General features: G+C 41.1%; 1 protein-coding gene across 4 annotated transcripts in view; it reads left to right on the top strand.

The window, feature by feature from the left end:
• The window catches only part of LOC129822630 (corticotropin-releasing factor receptor 1-like), a 168,149-nt gene that overhangs the window by 54,774 nt on the left and 87,471 nt on the right, over positions 1–25,904 (top strand). For all 4 annotated transcript variants that reach the window (XM_055880997.1, XM_055881010.1, XM_055881003.1 and 1 more), the window contains one exon: positions 4,155–4,274. In XM_055880997.1, coding sequence (XP_055736972.1) covers positions 4,155–4,274 — 120 coding nt within the window. The remainder of the gene's footprint in view (positions 1–4,154; positions 4,275–25,904) is intronic.

Here is a 25,904-nt window from a genome sequence, read left to right on the forward strand (position 1 = left end):
CTGCAGCAAATCACCCCACAACATGATGCTGCCACCCCCATGCTTCACGGTTGGTATGGTATTCTTCGGCTTGCAAGCATCAACGATGGTCATTATGGCCAAACAGTTCAATTTTTGTTTCATCAGACCAGAGGACATTTCTCCAAAAAGTATGATCGTTGTCCCCATGTGCAGTTGCAAACCATAGTCTGGCTTTTTTATGGCGGTTTTGGAGCAGCGGCTTCTTTCTTGCTCAGCAGCCTTTCAGGTTATGTCGATATAGGACTCGTTTTACTGTGGCTATAGGTACTTTTGTACCTGTTTACTCCAGCATCTTCACAAGGTCCTTTACTGTTGTTCTGGGATTGATTTGCATTTTTGCACAAAAGTACGTTCATTTCTAGTAGACAGAACGCATCTCCTTCCTGAGCGGTACGACGGCTGAGCGGTCCCATGGTGTTTATACTTGCGTACTATTGTTTGTACAGATGAATGTGGTACGTTCAGGCGTTTGGAATTATCTGCCAAGGATGAACCAGACTTGTGGAGGTCTACAAAAGTTTTTGCTGAGGACTTGGCTGATTTCTTTTGATTTCCCCATGATGTCAAACAAAGATGCACTGAGTTTGAAGGTAGGCCTTGAAATACATCCACATGTACACCTCCAGTTTACTCAAACGATGTCAATTAGCCTGTCAGAAGCTTCTGATGTCATGACATCATTTTCTGGAATTTTCCAAGCTGTTTAAAGGCACAGTTAACTTAGTGTATGTAACTTCTGACCCACTGGAATTGTGATACAGTGAATTATAAGTGAAATAATCTGTCTGTAAACAATTGTTGGAAAAATTACTTGTGTCATGTACAAAGTAGATGTCCTAACTGACTTGCCAAAACTATAGTTTGTTAACAAGACATTTGTGGAGTGGTTGAAAAACGAGTTTTAATGACTCCAACCTAAGTGTATGTAAACTTCCGACTTCATCTGTACACATATATGTCAGTACATACAAACAACAAGTAGGTCACTTGGGGGAGAGGCGTTGTGTCGTGAAGTGTTGCTTTATTTGTTTTTGGAAACCAGGTTTGCTGTTCACTAGTGTTATATACGATGGAAGGCTGAACTCATGGCTCTGTATAATACTGTACATTTCCTTTCATTTGTTCTGGATCTGGACCACTCTATTCTGGGCCAGCTGCAGCTTAACTAGGTCTTTCTTTATAGCACTTAACCCTATGACTGGGCAATAATCAACATAAGATAAAACTAGAGCCTGTAGGACTTTGTGCTTTATGGAGTGTGGTGTCAAAAAAAGACTTCACTCTCCCCATCTTTAAAACCATCGAATCTATATGTTTTGACCATGACAGTTTACAGTCTAAGATAACACCAAGTGCCACACCTGTCATTACCAGATGCAGCTGAGGTCAAGAACTTAGGGAATGATTTGTATCAAAATACAATGCTCTTAGATATAGAGAGGTTCAGGGCCAGTTTATTACTGGCCACCCATTCCAAAACAGACTGCAGCTCTTTGTTAAGGATTTCAGTGACTTCATTAGCTGTGGGTCCTGGTGCGTATATGGTTGAATCATCAGCATACATGGACTCACATTCTTTGTTTAATGCTAGTGGCAGGTCATTGGTAAAAATAGAAAATAATAGAGGACCTATAGAGCTGCCCTGTGTTACACCACACTTGACATGTTTGACATTAGAGAAGCTTCCATTAAAGAAAACCCTCTGAGTTCCATTAGATAGATTTTTCTGACTATGGCAGAGGTTGAAAAGCCATAACACATACGTTTTTTGTTTGCAGAGAAATAGCATTGTATTTGGTCAAACTCCATTTTCTGCAACAGTTTGCTAAGAGCTGGCAGCAAGCTGACAGGCCGCTTTACCACTCTTGCGTAGCGTAATGACTTTGGCTTCCCTCCAGGCCTGAGGACAATACTTTCCTCTAGGCTCAGATTCAAGATATGACAGATAGGAAAGGCTATAGAGTCAGCTACCATCCTCGATGCCAGGAGGTTTGTCCTTATTGATCGTTAACAATCATTTTTCCACCTCTCCCACACTAACTTTACAAAATTCAAACTTGCAATGCTTTTCTTTCATTATTCGTTTTTTTTATGCATCATTACGATGTCTCACCCATACAAGGCATTTCCTGCCTATGTTTGCCCACTTTGCCAATGAAGAAATCATTAAAATATTTGGCAAAGTCAAAATGTTTTGTGATGAATAAGCCACCTGATTCGATTAAATATTTAATTTCATTAAAAGTTTTTTTCATCATTTTTATATCATTGATCTTGGCATAAGTCACATAATTTCTCAATTTGCAGTAAGTCAGATGTGCAGCCAGACTTATTAGCCACTCATTTTGCCCCATCACGGCTCCTAAGTCACTATATCTCAGTGCTAGAGGCGTCACTACAGACCCTGGTTCAATTCCAGGCTGTATCACAACCGACCGTGATTAGGAGTCCCATAGGGCAGCGCATAATTGTCCCAGCGTCGTCTGGGTTAGGGTCTGGCCGATGTTGGCCGTCATTGTAGATAATATTTTGTTCTTAACTGACTTGTCTAGTTAAATAAAGGTTAAATAATACAAGTCAAATTAAAAAATCTCTTTCAACCATACAGTTCCTCATCAGTCCATGCAGCCGTAGCAGTTCTAACAGTCAGTTTCTTAACAGGTTGCATGTTTATCAATAATTGGAAGAAGCAATTCCATAAATTCATCAAATGCAGCATCTGGGTGCTCCTTATGATTCACATCAGACCAACAAACATTTTTAACATGATCTACATAAATCACTGCAAAATTGTTTGTATGATCTCTTATACATTATTTTATGCCCAGCTTTTGGAACTTTGGCTTTCCTGGATGTAGCCACTATATTGGGATCACTGTATCCAATGGGTACGGATAAAGCTTTAGAACAAAGTTCTACAGTATAAGTACAAATGTGATCAATGATCTTGTTCCTGTAGTGTTTGTAAACACCTTGGTAGTTTGATTAATAACCTGAACCAGATTACAGGCACTGGTTACAATGAGAAGCTTCCTCTTGAGCGGACAGCTTGATGAAAACTAGTCAATATTCAGGTCCCCAAGAATGTAGACCTCTCTGTTTACATCACACTTCATTCTGTTTGTCTCCAATCCCATGGTGGTGACACAACATGGATCTTTTACTAATATGTTAATATACATGTTCAATGATTTTTAAGGAAACAATTTTAGGTAAATAGAAAATTCATACAATGGGTTTTTCACCTGAGTGCAAACAGATTGTTGCTCAGACACAGTACAGTATATCATTAAATGTAATAGGTTATTGTAATATGTTTGTAATCATAACTGAAGCCATCATTTTTCCACAGGCAATAACAAGCCCTATCTTGACTGCCATCGCATTGTATTACAATGCCACGTTTACAGAGATGGGAAAAATCAACAAGGAAATTGGCTTCCCACTTTATATGAGGTGGCACTATAACCATGTATTTAAATTGTACTTACATAGTCAGATACAGTGTAGCTGTATTGTGAGTACACATTACAGCATTGCAACTGTAATCCTAGTTTGCACTTTGCACGTTTCAATTAGTATTTGTAAACAAACTTTCAATCAACATAATTCATGTAATTGTTGGCATTTATAGATTGAGGGGTGATCTAAAACAAAGCAGTGACTTCCTACTGTTGAATACCACTTCATATAAGAGGGATGGAAATGTAAAATGTAATGGGTTAACACGGCACAACTTTCCAAAATGTACAATGTTCAAACATTAGAAATATTACGGGTTATTATAATTGAATACAGCTGAGGCTGTAGCTCAGTTGATGACTGGTGCCATGGTTACGACGTCTGTGACCATGCGTGTGTGTGGTCGACCCTGCTGCTGCCAGTTCCAGTTACCTGTAAGCACTGCTAGGCAGGTCACAGTGGTCATGTCCTGTTCTTTAGTTACCATCCACTTCCTGTTAGACAGCTGTGACACTGCGCTCTTTAACCTCTGTCCGTCCACAATCACAGACACAAGTCCACTGGTTGTAACGCTGGCTTTTTTTCTCTCGTCCTCTCTCTTTCTTTCCTTTTGTGATCCCCTTCTCTGTGTCTGTCTCGCTATCTCCCTCGGTCCTTTCTCTGTCACTCAGGCCTGTTCTGTAACATGTCCATCGATCCCATCGGTACCTGCTGGCCCAAGAGCACTGCAGGGGAGTGGGTGTCACGGCCATGTCCAGAGATGTTCTATGGTGTCAAATACAACACCACCAGTGAGTAGAGCCCCATTGACAATGCATATTTGTACATGTCTGTCCAATATCCATAGTTGTTTATCGATTTTCAGGGTTTAGCTATTGTTTATTTATACAGGCCTGTTGTAAGACACATACAGTACACAAACACACACACACACGTATGCATGCAGATGCAAACATCCGAGTAAATCTTTGTACATCTGTGCATGTTAGAGTGTGTCGCGACGTGACTATCATTCATGTGATGACAGGGTATTGATCGAATAATTACCAATGTTTAATTATCACGTGATTAAATTAATCATGCAACAATTCACTCATTAGTAACTTGGGGCACCTTAGGAAAAGTTTGTTTAATGAGTCACCGCTTCCCGAATTAACTCAAGAATATATCAGAATATCTCAATATCATAACAGTCAATAATCAATAATTTCCTCAAATCAGTCTCATTCTGAACGTTTTTGACCTCGTAAATCTGCACGAACCCTAGCCTAAATGATGAATCAGCGATACACAAATTGGCTTAATTATTTATTTACTTACTAACTAAATAATCACACAGAATTACATAAACACACACACAGAATAGATTAGCGATTTCTAACATAATGCAATGAAAAGTCCCTAGTGGACTAACCCGATATGACCATTTGGTTACACAATGGGAAGGGAGGGGCAAGATAAGGAGAGCGGGAGAGACAAAGAGAATGGGCTGGTACATACATGTGAAAGCTATGCTCATGAGAATGAATACTTTGCACATGAACCACCGCTCATTCGAAAATAATTGCAACGTATATATTTACGCTTGTATGTCTTTGTCGTTTCTCTGTTGAAATCACCCGGTCCGTCTATGCCTTTGGGGAGTAGTTGGCCTCTAGTTTGTCCACCAGAGGCCTACTGTCCTTTGTAGAAGTAGTTTTCTTTCTCTATGAGTGTTTGTCCAGGATGGATCCTCCAGATGTTGCACAAACAGTGGTCTTTGGTCGAGTTTACTAAAACAGCTGCAGACTGCATGTTCCAGTGTAGTCTTTATCTTCTTCACTCGTGAGTTTCAGAGTGTCTTACCACTTTCTAGTCTTGTAGTTTTTAAACCATTTGTCAGCCATGTAGCCACCGCTCAACGCTCTCGTCTGTAGAGATTTAAATTACAAACATCTCAACGTGTGGATGATCCTCACGTTCTCTGCTCTAATATGTTAATTCTTCAACAAGTAATTTCAAGCTCTCGCCTTTGAGGGTGGTTCCATCAAGTTGCCACAATGTCTGTGCTCACATGGGCGTGGTTACCGACTTGGAACAAGTTTATATGAAAAAATGTTATCTAATTTAGAAGGCTAAAATCACATTGCTATCTTTTCACAAATAGTTTAATATTTAATCATATAGGTTTTACAACATTTAGAATCTGGGAAAATTGTTTATGGCTCTATCACTTCCTAAGTGTCAAAGACAATGAAACAAAACATTTATAAAAGCATAAACAAAAGATATACATAATTTAGTTATCACACCTTAATCATATAATGGGACTATATTCCATATAGGTCCATGGTCTTGGTAAAATGACCCTATCATGGCATTGTCTAATGTCATATCTAAGGCGTTCCTACTTGGTGGTGTGTTGCTTAGGGCACTATCCTAAGTTGAGAACTACATGATAAGTCTACAGCTGTAAGGCACCTAGCTTCAGACAGTCTACAGGGATGACCTATAGACCTCTGGGGAGAAACTGGTGAGTACTGTAGCTGTAGAGTCAAAAGCCTCAGGGTAAATGTTCAACTTTACTAAGGCTGGTATTTGGCTCGAACCCTTAAGTGATCCTAGCATAAATCCTTATTAAATGTTCTGTTGTACGTGTGTTTATGCGTACACAAGCACACATGCCCAGGGAAAGAAAACCAAGTATTCTGGTAGGCTGCAACCGGTTCAGAATGAGTCTGACATCATCAGATAATTTCCATGTCAATGCCTGGAGGTTAGTAAAAATTTATATCTTCCTCAAGACCTATGTTAAGGGGACCTGTAGTTTACTACACGTGAATGTATCTTACACCATTGTAGTGGCGATAGGTATGAAAGAGTCTATTTCATTGCTATGTTATCCACTAAGGAGCTAACCTCACAACGGAAGTACTCTATAATCACTGAACCAGTCGTACGTGGTGTGATCATGGTTCATGACTTCAAATAACTGTCCTCCTGAATGGAGGATTCTATTTACAGTGGGAAGAAAAAGTATGTGAACCCTTTAGAATTACCATGTTTTCTGCATAAATTAGTCATAACATTTTATCTGATCTTCATCTAAGTCACAACGATAGGAAAACACCGTCTGCTTAAACTAGTAACACACAAACAATTATAATGTGTCATGTCTTTATTGAACACACCATGTAAAAATTCACAGTGCAGGTTGGAAAAAGTATACTTTTTACTACACTGTGAATGTTTAAATGATGTATTGAATATTGACAAGAAAAATACAGTAATGTGTGTGTTATTAGTTTAAGCACACTGAGTTTGTCTATTGTTGTGATTTGTTGTGATTTTATGTAACATTTATGCAGAAATCCAGGTAATTCCAAATGGTTCACATACTTTTTCTTGCTACTGTATTAGAGGCATGTGTGTTTACCATCAGAAAAGTGTTTTGGAGATTCCCTTCCACGTGTTGCAATCTGAGTGACTACTAACTACTCTGTCGCTGTCATCAATAGCAATTTGACTTGTTAGGTCTCTAACCTTTTGACTGATTGTGGCTGGACTGACTGTGCTGGCATTGGTACTGGTACTAAAGGGGACCAGTTATCCTACCGATTTATTCTGAAATGTTATCTTACCGGAACATATGATTTGAGCATTTTACTAGTTGCATTGTATTTGAAACTACACATGGCAAGGAATGATTATTGTTGACATTTGTTTTTTGGAGGTGGAAAGTCCACTGGACTTCTTTTACGACCACTCTGGTACACCTCAGTGATATCGTAGATGTTCTCTAAGGTTATCCCCATCGAGGGGCCTGTCTGCTCCTCTCAGTTCTCATGGAGAAGTTTTCTAGAGGTCGAACGATTATGATTTTTCAACGCCGATACCTATTATTGGAGGACCAAAAAAAGCCGATACCAATTAAATCGGCCGATTTTTATATATATATTTGTAATAAATGACAATTACAACAATAATGAATGAACAATGCACACTTTTATTTTAACTTAATATAGTACATAAATAAATCTGTTTGGTCTCAAATAAATAATGAAACATGTTCAATTTAGTTTAAAAAATGCAAAAACACAGTGTTGGAGAAGAAAGTAAAAGTGCAATATGTGCCATGTAAAAAAGCTAACGTTTAAGCTCCTTGCTCAGAACATGAGAACGTATGAAAGCTGGTGGTTCCTTCTAACATGAGTCTTCAATATTCCCAGTAGGTTGTAGTTATTATAGGAATTATAGGACTATTTCTCTCTATACTGTCACGCCCTGACTTTAGTTATATTTGCTTTCTTTATTATTTGGTTAGGGCAGGGTGTGACAAGGGGTGGTTTGTTTAGTTTTTGTATTGTCTAGGGGGTTTTGTCTTGTCTAGGGTTTTGTTATCTATGGGGATTTTGTATTGTCTAGGGATTGTAGGTTTATGGTGGCCTGAGTGGGTTCCCAATCAGAGACAGCTGTTTATCGTTGTCTCAGATTGGGGAGCCTATTTAGGTTGCCATTTTCCATGTTGGTTTTGTGGGTAGTTGTCCACGTTAGTTGCCTGTGAGCTACGTTGGCGTCACGGTTTGTTTGTTATTTTGTTAAGTGATCTTTGTTGACTCAAAATATGTATTCCAATCGCGCTGCACCTTGGTCCACTCCTTTAAATGGCCGTGACAATACCATTTGTATTTCCTATACCTTTGACTATTGGATGTTCTTATAGGCACATTAGTATTGCCAGCCTAATCTCGGGAGTTGATAGGCTTGAAGTCATAAACAGCGCTGTGCATCTCAGCATTGCTAAGAGCTGCTGTTTGAATGAATGCTTAGGAGCCTGCTGCTGCCTACCACCGCTCAGTCAGACTGCTATATCAAATCATATACCTCATTATAATATAATAAACACACAGAAATACAAGCCTTTGGTCATTAATATATCCAGAAACTATCATTTCAAAAACAAAACGAAATACGGAATTTAATTATGTACTATGTTAGGAATAAAATGGCCTTTCAACAGTTCGCAATGAGGAAGGCGGCCCAAACTGCTGCATATACCCTGCCTCTGCTTGCATTGAACGCAAGAGAAGTGACACAAAATCCCTAGTTAATATTGCCTGCTAGCATGAATTTATTTTAACTAATTTCTTTTAACTACATACGCAGGTTTAAAAATGTATACTTGTGTATTGATTTTAAGAAAGGCATTGATGTTTATGGTTAGTGTCACATTCCTGACCTGTTTTCTGTTGTTTGGTTGTGTTTATTGGTCAGGGCGTGAGTTTTGGGTGGGCAGTCTATGTTTTCTGTTTCTATGTTGGTTTTGGGTTGCCTGGTATGGCTCTCAATTAGAGGCAGGTGTTTGACGTTTCCTCTAATTGAGAGTCATATTAAGGTAGGTTGTTCTCACTGTTTGTTTGTGGGTGATTGTCTCCTGTGTCAGTGTCTGTATGTTATGCCACACGGGACTGTTCCGGTTTTTGTTAGTTTGTTCGTTCGTTTTATGTAATCTGTTTTCCTGGTTCATGCGTTCTTCACGTTGTATGTAAGTTCGTGTCCAGGTCTGTCTACATTCGTTTATTTGTTTTGTAATTATTCAAGTGTTCGTCGTGTTCTTCAGTTTTGTTTATTAAATCATTATGTATTCACAACCCGCTGCAGTTTGGTCGAATCACTATGAAGAGGAGGAGGAAGCCCGTTACAGTTAGTTACATTTGTGCAATGATTGTGCTTTTTTTTGCGAATGCGCTTTTGTTAAATCATCAAGTTGAAGTAGGCTGTGATTCGATGATAAATTAGCAGGCACCACATTGATTATATGCAACGCAGAACAAGCTAGTTAATCTAGTAATATCATCAACCATGTGTAGTTAACTAGTGATTATGTGAAGATTGATCGTTTTTTATTAGATACGTTTCATGCTAGCTAGCAACTTACCTTGGCTCCTTGCAGCCACAAGGCCCTTTTGATGCTGCACTCGCGTAACAGGTGGTCAGCCTGCCAAGCAGTCTCCTCATGGATTTCAATGTAAACAGCCATAATCGGCATCCAAAAAGGCAGATTACCGATTGTTATGAAAACTTGAAATCAGCCATAATTCGGTCGACCTCTAAAGTTTACAACTAGATTTGTACCCTGCTCTGGCGGCCTCGTACAGTGTTGCATGTAGTCTCGACCCCCCACCCCACCCAAACCCACCCCCCACCCCATCAGACTCGACGAGGCTCATAATGGGTCTGGGCTAGTATTTCCCTTTGTGTCTCGGGACTCCCCCAGCAGCGGTTGGTGTTGGTATCCGAGGCACAAACGAAAAGGTCAGACCCTTTGTACGAGTTGTCAGGAGCACATTGTTATTAGATTGGCTGTAACCTTTCAACCAAATCTCCTGGTGTTTGCGCTTCAAAACACTCAGTGACTGTCAAGGCCTGTCAGTCGCCACAGCGTTCGCATGTGGCAACCTCTCCAGTACCTGCGAACAGAGACGAGGATATCTGTCTGCAATATCGCACAGCATTTCACCAGTGGGAGTCATTGGGTCAGTTGCGCAACTGACACCGTTAGTGTCACTAAGGGGTTTCAATCCCATACAAAGTGGAAAATGTATCATCGGAATCAGAATACACTCTGCACGTCGATGCTTTTATTGCTGAGATGGCCGCAGTGTTTGTGGAAGCTACAGTATTGCACGACTCCAAGGAGGAGGGAAGATGCTCATTCAAAGAGACTGCTGGCCAAAATCACGAGAAGGATGATCAATCAGGTTTGCTGATAGAATGTATCGAGTTATCGTAATATCTCCTTGGATCGGATTCTGCACCAAGAGGTTTCGAAACGTCTTTTTCTCAAGAATGCTGTCGACAGATACTACTTGTGGATGACTGCATTGCAGCAAGTGTTAGGAGAAGACAGTGTGGTTAGTGGAGACGGCCCTTTTCTCAAATTTTTCTCGCTTTAGTTCTCCACGTAGTAGAACTTCTAGAGAACATTGGTCTACGTTTTGATTGTCCTTGAACCCTTTGTTACCCTTGTGCTCTGACTCTTTGTGTGGATTGGATGCAGGAACGTAGTGATCAGGTCAATTGTAGCTGTAGTCGTCTCAATGGCAACATATTTACAGTTATTTCGACCGCGGTTGGTATTTGTTTCATGGTAACCAAAATGTCTGGGCTCTATGTTTCAAAAAGCTGTGCTCGCAAGCTCTCTGAGATGTAAGATTGGCAAGGCAACGTGGGCTGTTGGGCCCAAGTAGGTAATGAAGTTGGGATACATGTTCGACAGCAACATTTGTTTGAATGGTAACAACTCTTCCATTCCTGTTTCAGTGAGTAGGCCAAAGTAAGCTGAACGGAGCCTATGATAGTAAGCTTGTGGGTGTTCATTTTAAGCTTGTTTGACAGTGTTAGCCAGCGAACTGTCGTGTTTGCGAGTCGCAGAACCACTGACTTCTATTCTATTTTCAAAGCTGTGGCAAGTTTAGCGTAGTCATTTTGCACGTGTTGCTATTGTAGAACAATTAACCTTGTTTTTTGGAAGCCACCCAAGGCGTCCTCTATGTCTGCTAGGAATATCTCCGTATTGTTTGGCTTGCCAGAAATGGGGTCAAAGGTGTTGAAGTTTTTGACGAGTTTGTCAAGGCAGGCGTAGAAGGTTGGCTTCATACTGTGGGGAAATTGGGGCCGAAAGACCAAGAGGAGAAGCAAAGGTTTGGTTTTGTTGGAGAGGAGGCGCCATATTACTCTGTGCCAAATGGCCAAGAGGAGAAGACTAAAGGACACATGATGGAGGCAAAGTCTGAAATCTTCTTTTGTCTTCACTCCTTTGAGTACCGAGCTCCGGTTGCTTGACTGGATAGTCACGCTGTAGCGTGTGACTGCTCTGGAATTTCTCCAGATGATATCTAAGGGTGGTATTCTGCTGTGTAGCAGAGTCCACTTGGGCGTTTAGAGTACTTATTTTAGACACGTGAGTGTCGCATTTGCTTTGTTCGTCCTCATACTTATCTGTCATGGTTTGCAGGTAGAGGTCTTGAGTACGGAGCAAGAGATTCAGTGATGAGATTTCCTCCGATTGCTTAGAAATCAATATTTCCATCTTCATCACCTGTTCTCTCACCATTAATTTGGTCAGCGACTTCAAAGAGATCTGCCGATTTCTCATCCAGCTTTGTCATTGTGTTCAACTGATTGTCTTTGGTCTGCAGCATTATGACTAGAACATTGTTGCTTTGAGTAACGTTCATCAAAACTGCATGTATGTTATCAAGTTGGGTGTTCCTGTTCGTAGAGAGATTTATCTAGTTTAGCGTGGACTTCATCATATTTAGTTTTGGCTAAATCGATTTGTTCCTGTAGAAAACGATTTTGTTGAAGTGTTTGTGCTCGTTCGTCATCATAAGCTTTAGCAATTACTTTTAATTGTTCAGTTTTCAAACGCAGCTCCTCGGCTAGCAGAATGTTTTAATTTTCTACTTTTGTTATTAGCTTCCTGGTTCTCTCCACCTGTCCCTTCATATCAACCATTTCTTGCTCGTGCTTCTGCTGAGCACTGCGGAATGGGACCAATGCCAATCTCTGGTGGTGATACATCAGGGCTAAACTGGAGAGAACCTTTACAAGGCCTGCGACCAACGGTTGATTTTGGAGAGCGTTTGTCACAATTTCTGCTGTTTTTCCTGTAATGGCATTGTTATGGTTAGTATCACTGCTGAGGTCAGTGATTAATCCTTTTATGGGTGAGGGTTCACAAATTAGTAGGGGACTGGGGACCACCCCCTCTGATAGCTTGCACATTCTTAATAGATTTGGGTTTTGAGTCGTTGTGGAGCTGCAGAAAACTATTGTAATCTATTTAAATACTTTACTGAACCATCAATACTGGATCAGTAATGTATGAGTTGGACGTGAATGAATTTTCAAAAGCTAATTTAATTGATTAATCAATGTTAATGATCAATCATACCTGTATAGGCTATTTGGGAAGGATCCACCCCTTTTTTTTCCATTTTTGCCTAAACCAAATCTAACTGCCTGTAGCTCAGGTCCTGAAGCAAAAATATGCATTCTTGGTACCATTTGAAAGGAAACACTTTGAAGTTTGTGGGAATGTAGGAGAATAACACACAATAGAGCTGGTAAACGATAAAAGATAAACAACTGTTCTTTTGTATTTTTTTGTACTATCATCTTTGAAATGCAAGAGAAAGGCCATAATGTATTATTCCAGCCCAGGTGCAATTTAGATTTTGGTCAGTAGATGGCAGCAGTGTATGTGAAAAGTTTTAGACTGATCCAATGAACCATTTCATTTCTGTTCAAGACTGTCCAAATGTGCCATATTTGTTTATTAATAACTTTTCACGTTCAAAATTGTGCTCTCCTCAAACAATAGCATGGTATTATTTCACTGTAATAGCTACTGCAAATTGAACAATGCATTTAGATTAACAAGAATTTAGGTTTTCTGCCAATATCAGATATGTCTATGCCCCGGGAAATGTTCTTGTTACTTACAATGTCATGCTAATAGCATTAGCCTACGTTAGCTTAACCGTCCCGTGGATGGGACACCAATCAAATTAACCTGAAAGTGTTGCTGTATCTAGGTTAATGTGGAAAAGTTTAAATTGTCACATTGGTAGAAACACATTTGTTTGGACCTTATCCTAATGATCACCTGTAAGTCTGACAATTTTAACATCCTAGGAAAAATTGAATGAGAGAACGATATTCAATCAGTTGAAATTGGTTGGATATCCTAAGTGTAACCATTTGTTTACAAATGTGAGCATGAGGTTGCTGTCACATGAAAAAAAACACATATATATATATTAATAAATATACATATATATATATATTAGGCGATTCTTTACCACCAGGGGTCACTTATCCCTGAAAGCTGAATTCTGAGTACCTAACCGGCCGGCGCATATGTCTGACCTGGCTGTAACGTCCGGGGTGTAGCGGAGGAAGAAGTCAGGCGCAGCGAGTTCAGGGTAGCGATACTTTTATTACACCACACCGGTGAAAAATGACGCCAACTTAACCAAATGCCCCAAACAGGGGGAACTAAACAGTTCAGCAAAAAACACTATACACAAACAACCGTGACTTACAGTCGAGTACAAACGTATACTGAAAATAATCCCGCACAACCAGCAGACGGGCCGGCTGGTAAATAAAGCCCAACCAATTAACCTAACTAAACACAGGTGCAACTAATAAACAGACAAGGGGGAAACAACAGGATCAGTGGCAGCTAATAGGCCGGTGACGACGACCGCCGAGCGCCACCCGAACAGGAGGGGAGCCACCTTCGGTGGGAGTCGTGACACTGGCTCGTAGTATTCAATAATTGAACCTACTCACGGACTATGTCAGAGAAACAACCCCAGAGGCAACCTTCAGATCTTGTTCAAATAGAAACACACCCACCCAACAATTCCTGCCAACAGCTCTAATGGTGTATAACGTAATCTACTTTACAATTTCACATAGGCTGAATGCAACATGAAGGCCTCATTCTATCTTAGATTCCTTGCACGGGGCTCCAATATGTCATGATGTGACTACATGTGATGACATACTATTTATCGAATAATTAATTTTTTTAAATTATTACTTGAGTAAATTAATCATGTAACAATGAACTCATTAGTAACTTGGGGCACCACGGGAAAAGTTTGTTTAATGAGTCACCATTTCCCAAATTAACTCAATTATATCAGAATATCTCAATATCATAACAGACAATAATCAATAATTTCATCATATCAGTCTCATTCTGAACGTCGTTGACCTCCTAAATACAGTGGGGCAAAAAAGTATTTAGTCAGCCACCAATTGTGCAAGTTCTCCCACTTAAAAAGATGAGAGAGGCCTGTAATTTTCATCATAGGTACACTTCAACTATGACAGACAAAATGAGGAAAAAAAATCCAGAAAATCACATTGTAGGATTTTTAATGAATTTATTTGCAAATTATGGTGGAAAATACGTATTTGGTCACCTACAAACAAGCAAGATTTCTGGCTCTCACAGACCTGTAACTTCTTCTTTAAGAGGCTCCTCTGTCCTCCACTCGTTACCTGTATTAATGGCACCTGTTTGAACTTGTTATCAGTATAAAAGACACCTGTCCACAACCTCAAACAGTCACACTCCAAACTCCACTATGGCCAAGACCAAAGAGCTGTCAAAGGACACCAGAAACAAAATTGTAGACCTGCACCAGGCTGGGAAGACTGAATCTGCAATAGGTAAGCAGCTTGGTTTGAAGTAATCAACTGTGGGAGCAATTATTAGGAAATGGAAGACATACAAGACCACTGATAATCTCCCTCGATCTGGGGCTCCACGCAAGATCTCACCCCGTGGGGTCAAAATGATCACAAGAACGGTGAGCAAAAATCCCAGAACCACACGGGGGGACCTAGTGAATGACCTGCAGAGAGCTGGGACCAAAGTAACAAAGCCTACCATCAGTAACACACTACGCCGCCAGGGACTCAAATCCTGCAGTGCCAGACGTGTCCCCCTGCTTAATAAGCCAGTACATGTCCAGGCCCGTCTGAAGTTTGCTAGAGAGCATTTGGATGATCCAGAAGAAGATTGGGAGAATGTCATATGGTCAGATGAAACCAAAATAGAACTTTTTGATAACTCAACTCGTCGTGTTTGGAGGACAAAGAATGCTGAGTTGCATCCAAAGAACACCATACCTACTGTGAAGCATGGGGGTGGAAACGTCATGCTTTGGGGCTGTTTTTCTGCAAAGGGACCAGGACGACTGATCCGTGTAAAGGAAAGAATGAATGGGGCCATGTATCGTGAGATTTTGAGTGAAAACCTCCTTCCATCAGCTAGGGCATTGAAGATGAAACGTGGCTGGGTCTTTCAACATGACAATGATCCCAAACTCACCGCCCGGGCAACGAAGGAGTGGCTTCGTAAGAAGCATTTCAAGGTCCTGGAGTGGCCTAGCCAGTCTCCAGATCTCAACCCCATAGAAAATCTTTGGAGGGAGTTGAAAGTCCGTGTTGCCCAGCAACAGCCCCAAAACATCACTGCTCTAGAGGAGATCTGCATGGAGGAATGGGCCAAAATACTAGCAACAAGTGTGTGAAAACCTTGTGAAGACTTACAGAAAACGTTTGACCTCTGTCATTGCCAACAAAGGGTATATAACAAAGTATTGAGATAAACTTTTGTTATTGACCAAATACTTATTTTCCACCATAATTTGTAAATAAATTCATTAAAAATCCTACAATGTGATTTTCTGGGTTTTTTTCTCATTTTGTCTGTCATTGTTGAAGTGTACTTATGATGAAAATTTCAGGCCTCTCTCATCTTTTTAAGTGGGAGAACTTGGACAATTGGTGGCTGACTAAATACTTTTTTGCCCCACTGTATGCACGAACCCGAGCCTAAATGATGAATCAGCGATACACAAATTGTCTTAATTATTTATTTACTAACTAACTAAATAACCACACAGAATTACATGAACACACACACAGTATAGATTATCGATTACGAACATAATGCAATGAAAATTCCCTGGTGGACTATCCCGATATGGCTATTTGGTTACATAATGGGAAGGGAGGGGCAAGATAAAGAGAGCGGGAGAGACAAAGAGAATGGGCTGGTACATACATGTGAAAGCTATGCTCATGAGAATGAAAACTTTACACATTTGTATTTGTATTTTCAGGTCGCAATTGTAAATGAGAACTTGTTCTCAACTTGCCTACCTGGTTAAATAAAGGTGAAATAAAAAAATTATTATGGATCCCCATTAGCCAAAGCAGCCGCTACTCTTCCTGGGGCCCAGCAAAATTAAGGCAGTTTATACAATTTTAAAAACATTACAATACATTCACAGATTTCACAACACAATGTGTGCCCTCAGTGGACTCCACCACTACCACATATCTAGAGTACTAAATCCATGTTTATGTATAGTGTGTATGTTATCGTGTGTGTGTGTATGCATGTGTCTGTGCCAATGTTTGTGTTGCTTCACAGTCCCCACTGTTCCACAATGTGTTTTTTTATCTGTTTTTTAAATCTAATTTTACTGCTTGCGTCAGTTACTTGATGTGGAATAGAGTTCAATGTAGTCATGGCTCTATGTAGTACTGTGGGCCTCTCATAGTCTGTTCTGGACTTGGGGACTGTGAAGATACCTCTTGTGGCATGTCTTGTGGGGTATGCATGGGTGTCCGAGCTGTGTGCCAGTAGTTTAGACAGACAGCTCAGTGCATTCAACATGTCAATACCTCTCATAAATAAAAGTAGTCCTCCACTTTCAGCCAGGAAATTCTGACCTGCCTTGTTGATAATGTTGTGAAGAAGGCAGAGCATCGCATTATTATAGACAGACTTCTCCCCATCTTAGCTACTACTGCATCAATATGTTTTGACCGATGACAGTTTACAATCTAGGATTACTCCAGGCAGTTTAGTTATCTCAACTTGCTCAATTTCCACATTATTTATTACAAGATTTAGTTGAGGTTTAGTGAGTGTTTTGTTCCAAATACAATGCTTTTAGTTTTCGAAATATTTAGGGCTAACTTATTCCTTGCCACCCGCTCTGAAACTAACAGCAGCTCTTTGTTGAGTGTTGCAGTCATTTCAGTCACTGTAGTAGCTGACGTGTATAGTGTTGAGTCATCCGCATACATAGACACTCTGGCTTTAGTCAAAGTCAGTGGCATGTCGTTAGTAAAAAATTTAAAAAGCAAGGGGCTGAAACAGCTACCCTGGGGAATTCCTGATTCTAACTGGATTATATTTGATAGGATTCCATTAAAGAACACCCTCTGTGTTCTGTTAGACAAGTAACTCTTTATCCACGTTATAGCAGGGGGTGTAAAGCCATAACTTTAGTTTTTCCAGCAGCAGACTATGATCGATAATGTCAAAAGCTGCACTGCACTGAGTCTAAGAAGACAGCACCCACAATCATTTTATCATCAATTTCTCTTAGCCAATCATCAGTCATTTGTGTAATGGCTCTGATTGTTGAGTGTCCTTCCCTATAAGTATGCTGAAATTCTGTTGTCAATTTGTTTACTGTGAAATAGCATTGTATCTGGTCAATTTTTTCCAGAAGTTTTCTAAGGGTTGATAACATGCTGATTGGGGTCAGCTATTTGAGCCAGTAAAGAGGGCTTTACTATTCTTGGGTAGCGGAATGACCTTTGCTTCCCTCCAGGCCTGAGGGCACACACTCTCTAGTAGGCTTAAATTGAAGATGTGGCAAATAGGAGTGGCAATATCGTCTGCTATTATCCTCAGTAATTTTCCATCCAGATTGTCAGACCCCGGTGGCTTGTCATTGTTGACAGACAACAATACTTTTTTCACCTCTTCCACACTGACTTTATGGAATTCAGAAGTACAATTCTTGTCTGTCATAATTTGGTCCGATATATTTGGAAGTACAGTGTCAGCGTTTGTTGCCGTCATGTCATCCCTTAGTTTGCTTATCTTGCCAATGAAAAAGTCATTAAAGTAGTTTGCAATATCAGTGGGCTTTGTGATGAATGTGCCGTCTGATTCAATGAATGAAGGAGCCAATTTGGCTTTTTCCCCCAAATTTAATTTAAGGTGCCCCAAAGCTTTTTACTATCATTTTTTATATAATTTATCTTTGTTTCATGGTGTAATTTATTTTTATTTAGTTTAGTCACATGATTTCTTAATTTGCAGTATGTTTGCCAGCCAGACTTAACTGCCATACCTTTTGCCTCATCCCTCTCAACCATACAATTCTTTAATTCCTCATCAATCCAAGGGGATTTAACAGTTTTTACAATCATTTTCTTAATGGGTGTGTGCTTGTTAGTAACTGGAATAAGTAGTTTCATAAATGCCTCAAGTGCAGTGTCTGGTTGCTCCCCATTACATGCCACAGACCAGCAAATATTCTTTACATCATCAACATATGAATCACTACAAAACTTATTGTGTGACCTCTTATATTAGCCCCAGCCTTTGGAACTTTGGTTTTCCTAGATATGGCTATTATATTGTGATCACTACATCCTATGGATTTGGATACTGCTTTAAAGCAAATGTCTGCAGCATTAATAAAGATGTGATCAATACACATTGATGATTTAATTCCTGTGCTGTTTGTAACTACCCTGGTCGGTTGACTGACAATCTGATCCAGGTTGCAGGCACTGGTTACAGTTTGAAGTTTTTTCCTGAGTGGGCAGCTTGATGATAGCCAGTCAATATTTAAATCACCCAGAAAATATACTTCTCTGTTGATATCACATACATTATAAAGCATTTCACACACATTATCCAGATACTGACTGTTAGCACTTGGTGGTCTATAGCAGCTTCCCACAATAATGGGCTTTAGGTGAGTTTCAGAGAGAGTTTAAATTTGAATGTCATGTTACAAGCAAGTTATTGACTTCATGGACATTGTTTCTTATGGGCTATTTTTTAGCACTTTTCTGGGTTGCTTGATTGTTTTTAATGCTTTACTGGGAAGCTTATCAGAGGTAGACTTACTCATGTTGTTTACATTGGAGCTGATAGTGCAGGGTGAGACGCATAAAGTGGTCTTCCTACGATTGCACACCGCCTCAGTGCTAACAGCGTAACTCTGGTTCATAGGCTCATGATTACTGCTCACAATATCTGTAGGATAAACAGGTGTCTTCGGTGCAATTAGGGGTACACAAATTAAATGACTTATATTGTGTTTGACAGTGCCCATAGGATCATGTGCATTTGACTCATTGCCACAATGGTAGGGATTAACTGAGCTGGTCTTGGATCATTTACCAGTCATTGTTTCAACGCAGCCTTGAAATGTGTGGACAGAGTCCATGAGCCAAGGTGATTTGGATGGACTCTGTCATTCCTGTAGAGTATCTTCTGTTTCCAGAAGGTGTCAAAGTTATCAATAAAAGTGACTTCAGCAGAGCTACATTAGTCTTTCAGCACATGAACAAACCGCTCGACGCTGTCTGGTCTGTAGAGATTATCCTCAAACATTATCATCAAACATTTGCCTAGCTGTGGGTCCTTTTGATTCTCACCAAGGAGAGGGAGGCATGACAAGTATATATGAACACTTTTGCATTTTAGAGAGTTGAAATAGAGGAAGACAGTTAAACAGTCAGAGAGAGAGACAGGCAGAGAGAGGAAGAGAGTTAAACAGTCAGAGAGAGGGACAGAGAGGGAGAGAGAAGGGAAAGAGAGCGAGAGCACTGTTGGGCGTTTAGGCCTGGCTCGCAGTCGGTGTTCCAATGCATCCCAAAGGTGTTCAATGGGGTTGAGGTCAGGGCTCTGTGCTGGCCAGTCAAGTTCTTCCACACTGATCTCGACAAACCATTGTTGTATGGACCTCGCTTTGTGCACGGGGGGCATTGTCATGCTGAAACAGGAAAGGGCCTTCCCCATACTGTTTCCACAGAGTTGGAAGCACAGAATCATCTAAAATGTATGTACCCCTAATTAAGATAAAGATTTCCCTTCACTTGAACTAAGGGGCCTAGCCCAAACCCTTATTCCTCCTACACCAAATTTTACAGTTGGCACTATGCATTGGGGCAGGTAGCATTTTCCTTGCATCTGAAGCGTGAGTCAATACTCCATAGAGCGCGTTTCCACTGCTCCAGAGTACAAAGGCGGCGAGCTTTACACCACTCCAGCCAACGCTAGGCATTGCACATGGTGATCTTAGGCTTCTGTGCGGCTGCTCGGCCATGGAAACCCATTTCATAAAGCTCCCGACTGACAGTTCTGGTGCTGACGTTGCGTCCAAAAGCAGTTTGGAACTCGGTAGTGAGTGTTGCAACCAAGGACAGATAATTTTTACACGCTATGAGCTTCAGCACTCAGCAATCCCGTTCTGAGTGCTTGTGTAGCCTACCATTTTGTGGCTGAGCCGTTGTTGCTCCTAGAGGTTTCCACTTCACAATAATGGCACTTACAGTTGACCAGGGCAGCTCTAGCAAGGCAGAAATCTAACATGTCTAGGACTGGGGTTCCGCTAGCGGAAAATAACTTCTGGACATCAGGAACGCAACTACTCACAGTGGACTGAAATAAACTTTTTCCTTTAACTAGTCCGACGAGAAGGATATCCTGATTTCACTGGAAAAGGCCCAGATCCACGCCTTTTGCGTGAAGAAAAGATGCCGGGAAAGGGGAGCATACTCCCAATGCCTTCCATTCTTCTTGATAACGTGCAATCATTGGATATTTTTGTTGTTGATGACCTACTATTAAGATTATCCTACCAACAGGACATTAAAAACTAACATCGGGATATTAAAAACTGTAACATCTTATGTTTCACCGAGACGTGGCTAAACGAAGAAACGAACAATATAGAGCTGGCGGGATTTTCCATGCACCGGCAGAACAGAGACGCAACCTCTGGTAAGACGAGGGGTGGGGGTCTTTTTGTCAATAACAGCTGGTGCGCGATGTCTAATATTAAAGAAGTCTCGATGTATTGCTCGCCTGAGGTAGGGTACTTAATGATAAGTCGATCACACGGTCTACTAAGAGAGTTCTCATCTGTATTATTTGTAGCCGTCTATTTACCACCACAAAGTGAAACTGGCACTAAGACCGCTCTCAACCAACTCTATAAGGCCATTATCAAAGAAGAAAATGCTTACCCAGAAGTGGCGCTCCTAGTGGCCGGGGACTTTAATGCAGGCAATCTTAAATCAGTTTTACCAAATATTTACCATTATGTCATGTGCAACCAGGGGGGGAAAAATCCTAGACCACCTTTACTCCACACACAGAGATGCATACAAAGGTCTCCTCTGCCATCCATTTGGCAAATCTGACCATAAATATATCCTCCTGATTCCTGCTTACAAGCAAAAACTAAAGGAGGAAGTACCAGTGACTCGCTCAATACGGAAGTGGTCAGATGACGTGGATGCTACACTACAGGACTGTTTTTCAAGCACACACTGAAGTATGTTCTGGGATTCATCCAATGACTTTGAGGAGTACACCACCTCAGTTATTGGCTTCATCAATAATTGCATCGATGACGTCGTCCACACAGTGACTGTACGTACATATCCCAACCAGAAACCATGGATTACAGGCAACATCCGCATCGAGCTAAAGGCTAGAGCTGTACTAATCCGGACGCTTATAAGAAATCCCGCTATGCCCTCAGACGAACCATCAAACAAACAAAGCGTCAATAAAGGATTAAGATTGATTCCTACTACACCGTCTCTGAAGCTCGTCGGATGTGGCAGGGCTTGAAAACTATTACGGACTACAAAGGGAAACCCAGACTCGATCTGCCCAGTGACGTGAGCCTACCAGACGAGCAAAACGCCTTTAATGCTTGCTTCGTGGCAAGCAAGACTGTAGCATGCATGAGAGCACCAGCTGTTCTGGATGATTATGTGATAACGCTCTCGGTAGCCGATTTGAACAGAACCTTTAACCTCTCTGGGATATGTGGGACGCTTGCGTCTCACTTGGCCAATAGCCAGGGAAAATGTACAGCGCCAAATTCAAAAAAATGATATAAAATCAAACTTTCATTAAATCACACATGTAAGATACCAAATTAAAGCTACACTCGTTGTGAATCCAGCCAACAGGTCAGATTTCAAAAAGGCTTTTCGGCGAAAGCATAAGATGCTATTATCTGATGATAGCACAACAGTAAACAAAGAGAGTGTAGCATATTTCAACCCTGCAGGCGCAACACAAAACGCAGAAATAAAATATAAATCATGCCTTATCTTTGACGAGCTTCTTTTGTTGGCACTCCAATATCTCCCATAAACATCACAAATGGTCCTTTTGTTCAATTAATTCCGTCCATATATATCCAAATTGTCAATTTATTTGGCGCGTTTGATCCAGAAAAAAACAGCTTCCAATTTGCGCAACGTCACTACAAAATATCTCTAAAATTACCTCTAAACTTTGCCAAAACATTTCAAACTACTTTTGTAATACAGCTTCAGGTATTTTTAAACGTTAATAATCGATCAAATTGAAGACGGGTCTATCTGTTTTCAATACAGGAGGACAACAAACTAACGCTACTTTTCTAGTCTTGCGCAACTCTCAAACAGTACACATAACGTTACACTGATTCCAGATGGCCGTACTTCTTCATTGCACAAAAGAATAACCTCAACCTATTTCCAAAGACTGGTGACATCCAGTGGAAGCGGTAGGAACTGCAAACAGGTTGATTAGAAATCTAGTATCCCAATGAAATCCCATTGAATAGACAGTGACCTAAAAAAAAAAAATCTGAATGGTTAGTCCTCGGGGTTTTGCCTGCTACATAAGTTCTGTTATACTCAGACATGATTCAAACAGTTTTAGAAACTTCAGAGTGTTTTCTATCCAAATCTACTAATAATATGCATATCTTATATTCTGGGGATGAGTAGAAGGAAGTTGAAATTGGGCACGCTATTTATCCAAAAGTGAAAATGCTGCCCCCTATCCTAGAGAAGTTAAACAGGTCAACATTCACAAAGCCGCTGGGCCAGATGGATTACCAGGACCTGTACTCAAAGCATGCGCGGACCAACTGTCATGTGTCTTCACTGACATTTTCAACCTCTCCCTGACCGAGTCTGTATTACCTACATGTTTCATGCAGACCACCACAGTCCCTGTGCCCAAAGAAGCGAAGGAAACCTGCCTAAATGATTAACGCCACATGACACTCACATCTGTAGCCATAAAGTGCTTTGAAAGGCTGGTCATGGCTCACAACAGCATCCTCCCGGACACCCTAGACTCCAATTCGCATACCTCCCCAACAGATTCACAATCGCACTCCACACTGCCCTTTCTCACCTGGACAAAAGGAACACATATGTGAGAATGGTGTTCTTTGAATACAGCTCACTGTATAACACCATATTGCCCACGAAGCTCATCACTAAGCTAAGGACTCTGGGACTAAATACCTCCCTCTGCAACTGGATCCTGGACTTCCTGACGGGCCGCCCCCAGGTTGTAAGAGTAGGCAACAACACATCTGCCACGCTGATCCTTAACACTGGGGTACTTGGGGTACCTGTATTCCCTGTTCACCCATGACTGCGTGGCCAAACACGACTCCAACACCATCATTAAGTTTGCTGACGACACAACACTGTTAGGCCTGATCACCGACAACGATGAAATGGCCTATAGGGAGGAGGTCAGAGAACAGGCAGTGTGGTGCCAGGACAACAACGTCTCCCTCAATGTGAGCAAGACAAAGAAGCTGATCGTGGACTACAGGAAAAGGCGGGCCGAACAGGCCCCCATTAACATCGACGGGGCTGTATTGGAGCGGGTCGAGAGTTTCAAGTTCCTTGGTGTCCACATCACCATCGAACTATCATGGTCCAAACATACCAAGACAGTCGTGAAGAGTGCACGCCAAAACCTTTTCCCGCTCAGGAGACTGAAAAGATTTGGCATGGCTCCCCAGATCCTCAAAAGGTACTACAGCTGCACCATCGAGAGCATCCTGACCGGTTGCATCACCACCTGGTATGGCAACTGCTCGGTATCTGACCTTAAGGCGCTACAGAGGGTAGTGAGAATGGCCCAGTACATCACTGGCACCAAGCTTCCTGCCATCCAGGACCTACGTAAATAATAGGCGGTGTCAGAGGATAGCCCATATAATTGTCAGAGACTCCAGTCAACCAAGTTATATGCTGTTTTCTCTTCTAGCGCATGGCAAGCGGTACCGGAGCGCCAAGTGTAGGACCAAAAGGCTCCTCAACAGCTTCTACCCCCAAGCAATTAGACTGCTGAACAATTCATAAAAATCGCCACTGGACAAATTACATTGACCCCCCCTCCCCCTGTACACTACTTCTACTCACTGTTTGTTTGTTACCTATGCATAGTCACTTCGCCCTCACCTACACGTACAGATTCAACTAACCTGTACCCCTGCACATTGACTCGGTGCCGGTGCCCCCTGTACAGTATGCAGTGTAGCCTCATTATTGTTATTCTTATTGTGTTACTTTTTATTATTACTTTTTATTTTAGCCTACTTCTGTCACACCCTGACCATAGAGAGCTCGTATTCTCTATGTTGGTTAGGTCGGGGTGTGATTTAGGGTGGGTCATCTAGGCGTTTTATATGTCGATGTTGGCCTGTTATGGTTCCCAATCAGAGGCAGCTGTTTATCGTTGTCTCTGATTTGGGGATCTTATTTAGGCAGCCATTTCCCCTTTGTGGGATCTTGTGTTTGTGTAGCTGCCTGTGAGTAGTCCAAGACGTTTTGTTTGTGCTTGTTTGTTTTGTTTGGTGAGTTTCTATTTATTAAAATATGTGGAAAACTACGCACGCTGCGCCTTGGTCCGACCATCATTATTACAAACAACTTGACAACTTGATAAATATTTTCTACTTCTTGAACTGCACTGTTGGTTAACACCATAGTCATTGTTTGATTTCAAATCATCCAAACCTTTGCAGTATAGAGCCAAAATAATAATATTTACGGAGGGCACCGTGTTGTAGAATTCCTAATGGGTTCTCTGTCTATGGAGAAGGAGGTAGGTTTTCTAAATTAGGTCACCAGTAATGCAAATTCACACTGCATATTCAAATCCTTGGTAATTCAGCCCATGGCTCTTTACACCAGAGCAAGACATACCCAAGGGCAGTGATTTGACTGGAACTGAAATCTTGAATAATGCATTATGTCAAATGGTGCAGTGCCGTTGTATTTTATTTCTCTTTTTTTTGTGTCATATTTCTCCCCAGGTCTATTTTTTTTGTTGTTTTGAATTAACCCGGAGGGAACTGGTAGCGTTTAGAAAACTTTTGGAAACCAGTTAGTGATGTAGTCATGGGCACGACAAACAGAAGGGGGTACATTATGTATGCTTATTGTAACGGCTTTCTTCTGTGGACGAAGGAGAGGACCAAAGCGCAGCGTGGTTAGTGTTCATCATGTTTAATAAAGACAAAAAACTGAACACTACAAATTACAAAACAACAAATGTGAAAAAACCGAAACAGTTCTGTCTGGTGCAGACACACGAAGACAGAAGACAACCACCCACAAAACCCAACACAAAACAGGCTACCTAAATATGGTTCCCAATCAGAGACAATGACTAACACCTGCCTCTGATTGAGAACCATATCAGGCCAAACATAGAAACGGGAAAACTAGACACACAACATAGAATGCCCACTCAGCTCACGTCCTGACCAACACTAAAACAAAGAAAACACAAAAGAACTATGGTCAGAACATGACACCTATGCTCTACTTTTTAGCTAAACACATCAGCTCTGGATGTGTTTCTTTCAGCAGGTATCGGATGAGAAGACGACTGACTGGAAAAAAAATTGAGAGAGGGAGAGTTCTGAATATCAATTAGTCCTACTTTCAGGGCACACCTTCACAGATTGTAATCTGAA

This window comes from Salvelinus fontinalis, chromosome 2 (genome assembly GCF_029448725.1).
Source record: "Salvelinus fontinalis isolate EN_2023a chromosome 2, ASM2944872v1, whole genome shotgun sequence".
Taxonomy (NCBI): Eukaryota; Metazoa; Chordata; class Actinopteri; order Salmoniformes; family Salmonidae; genus Salvelinus; species Salvelinus fontinalis.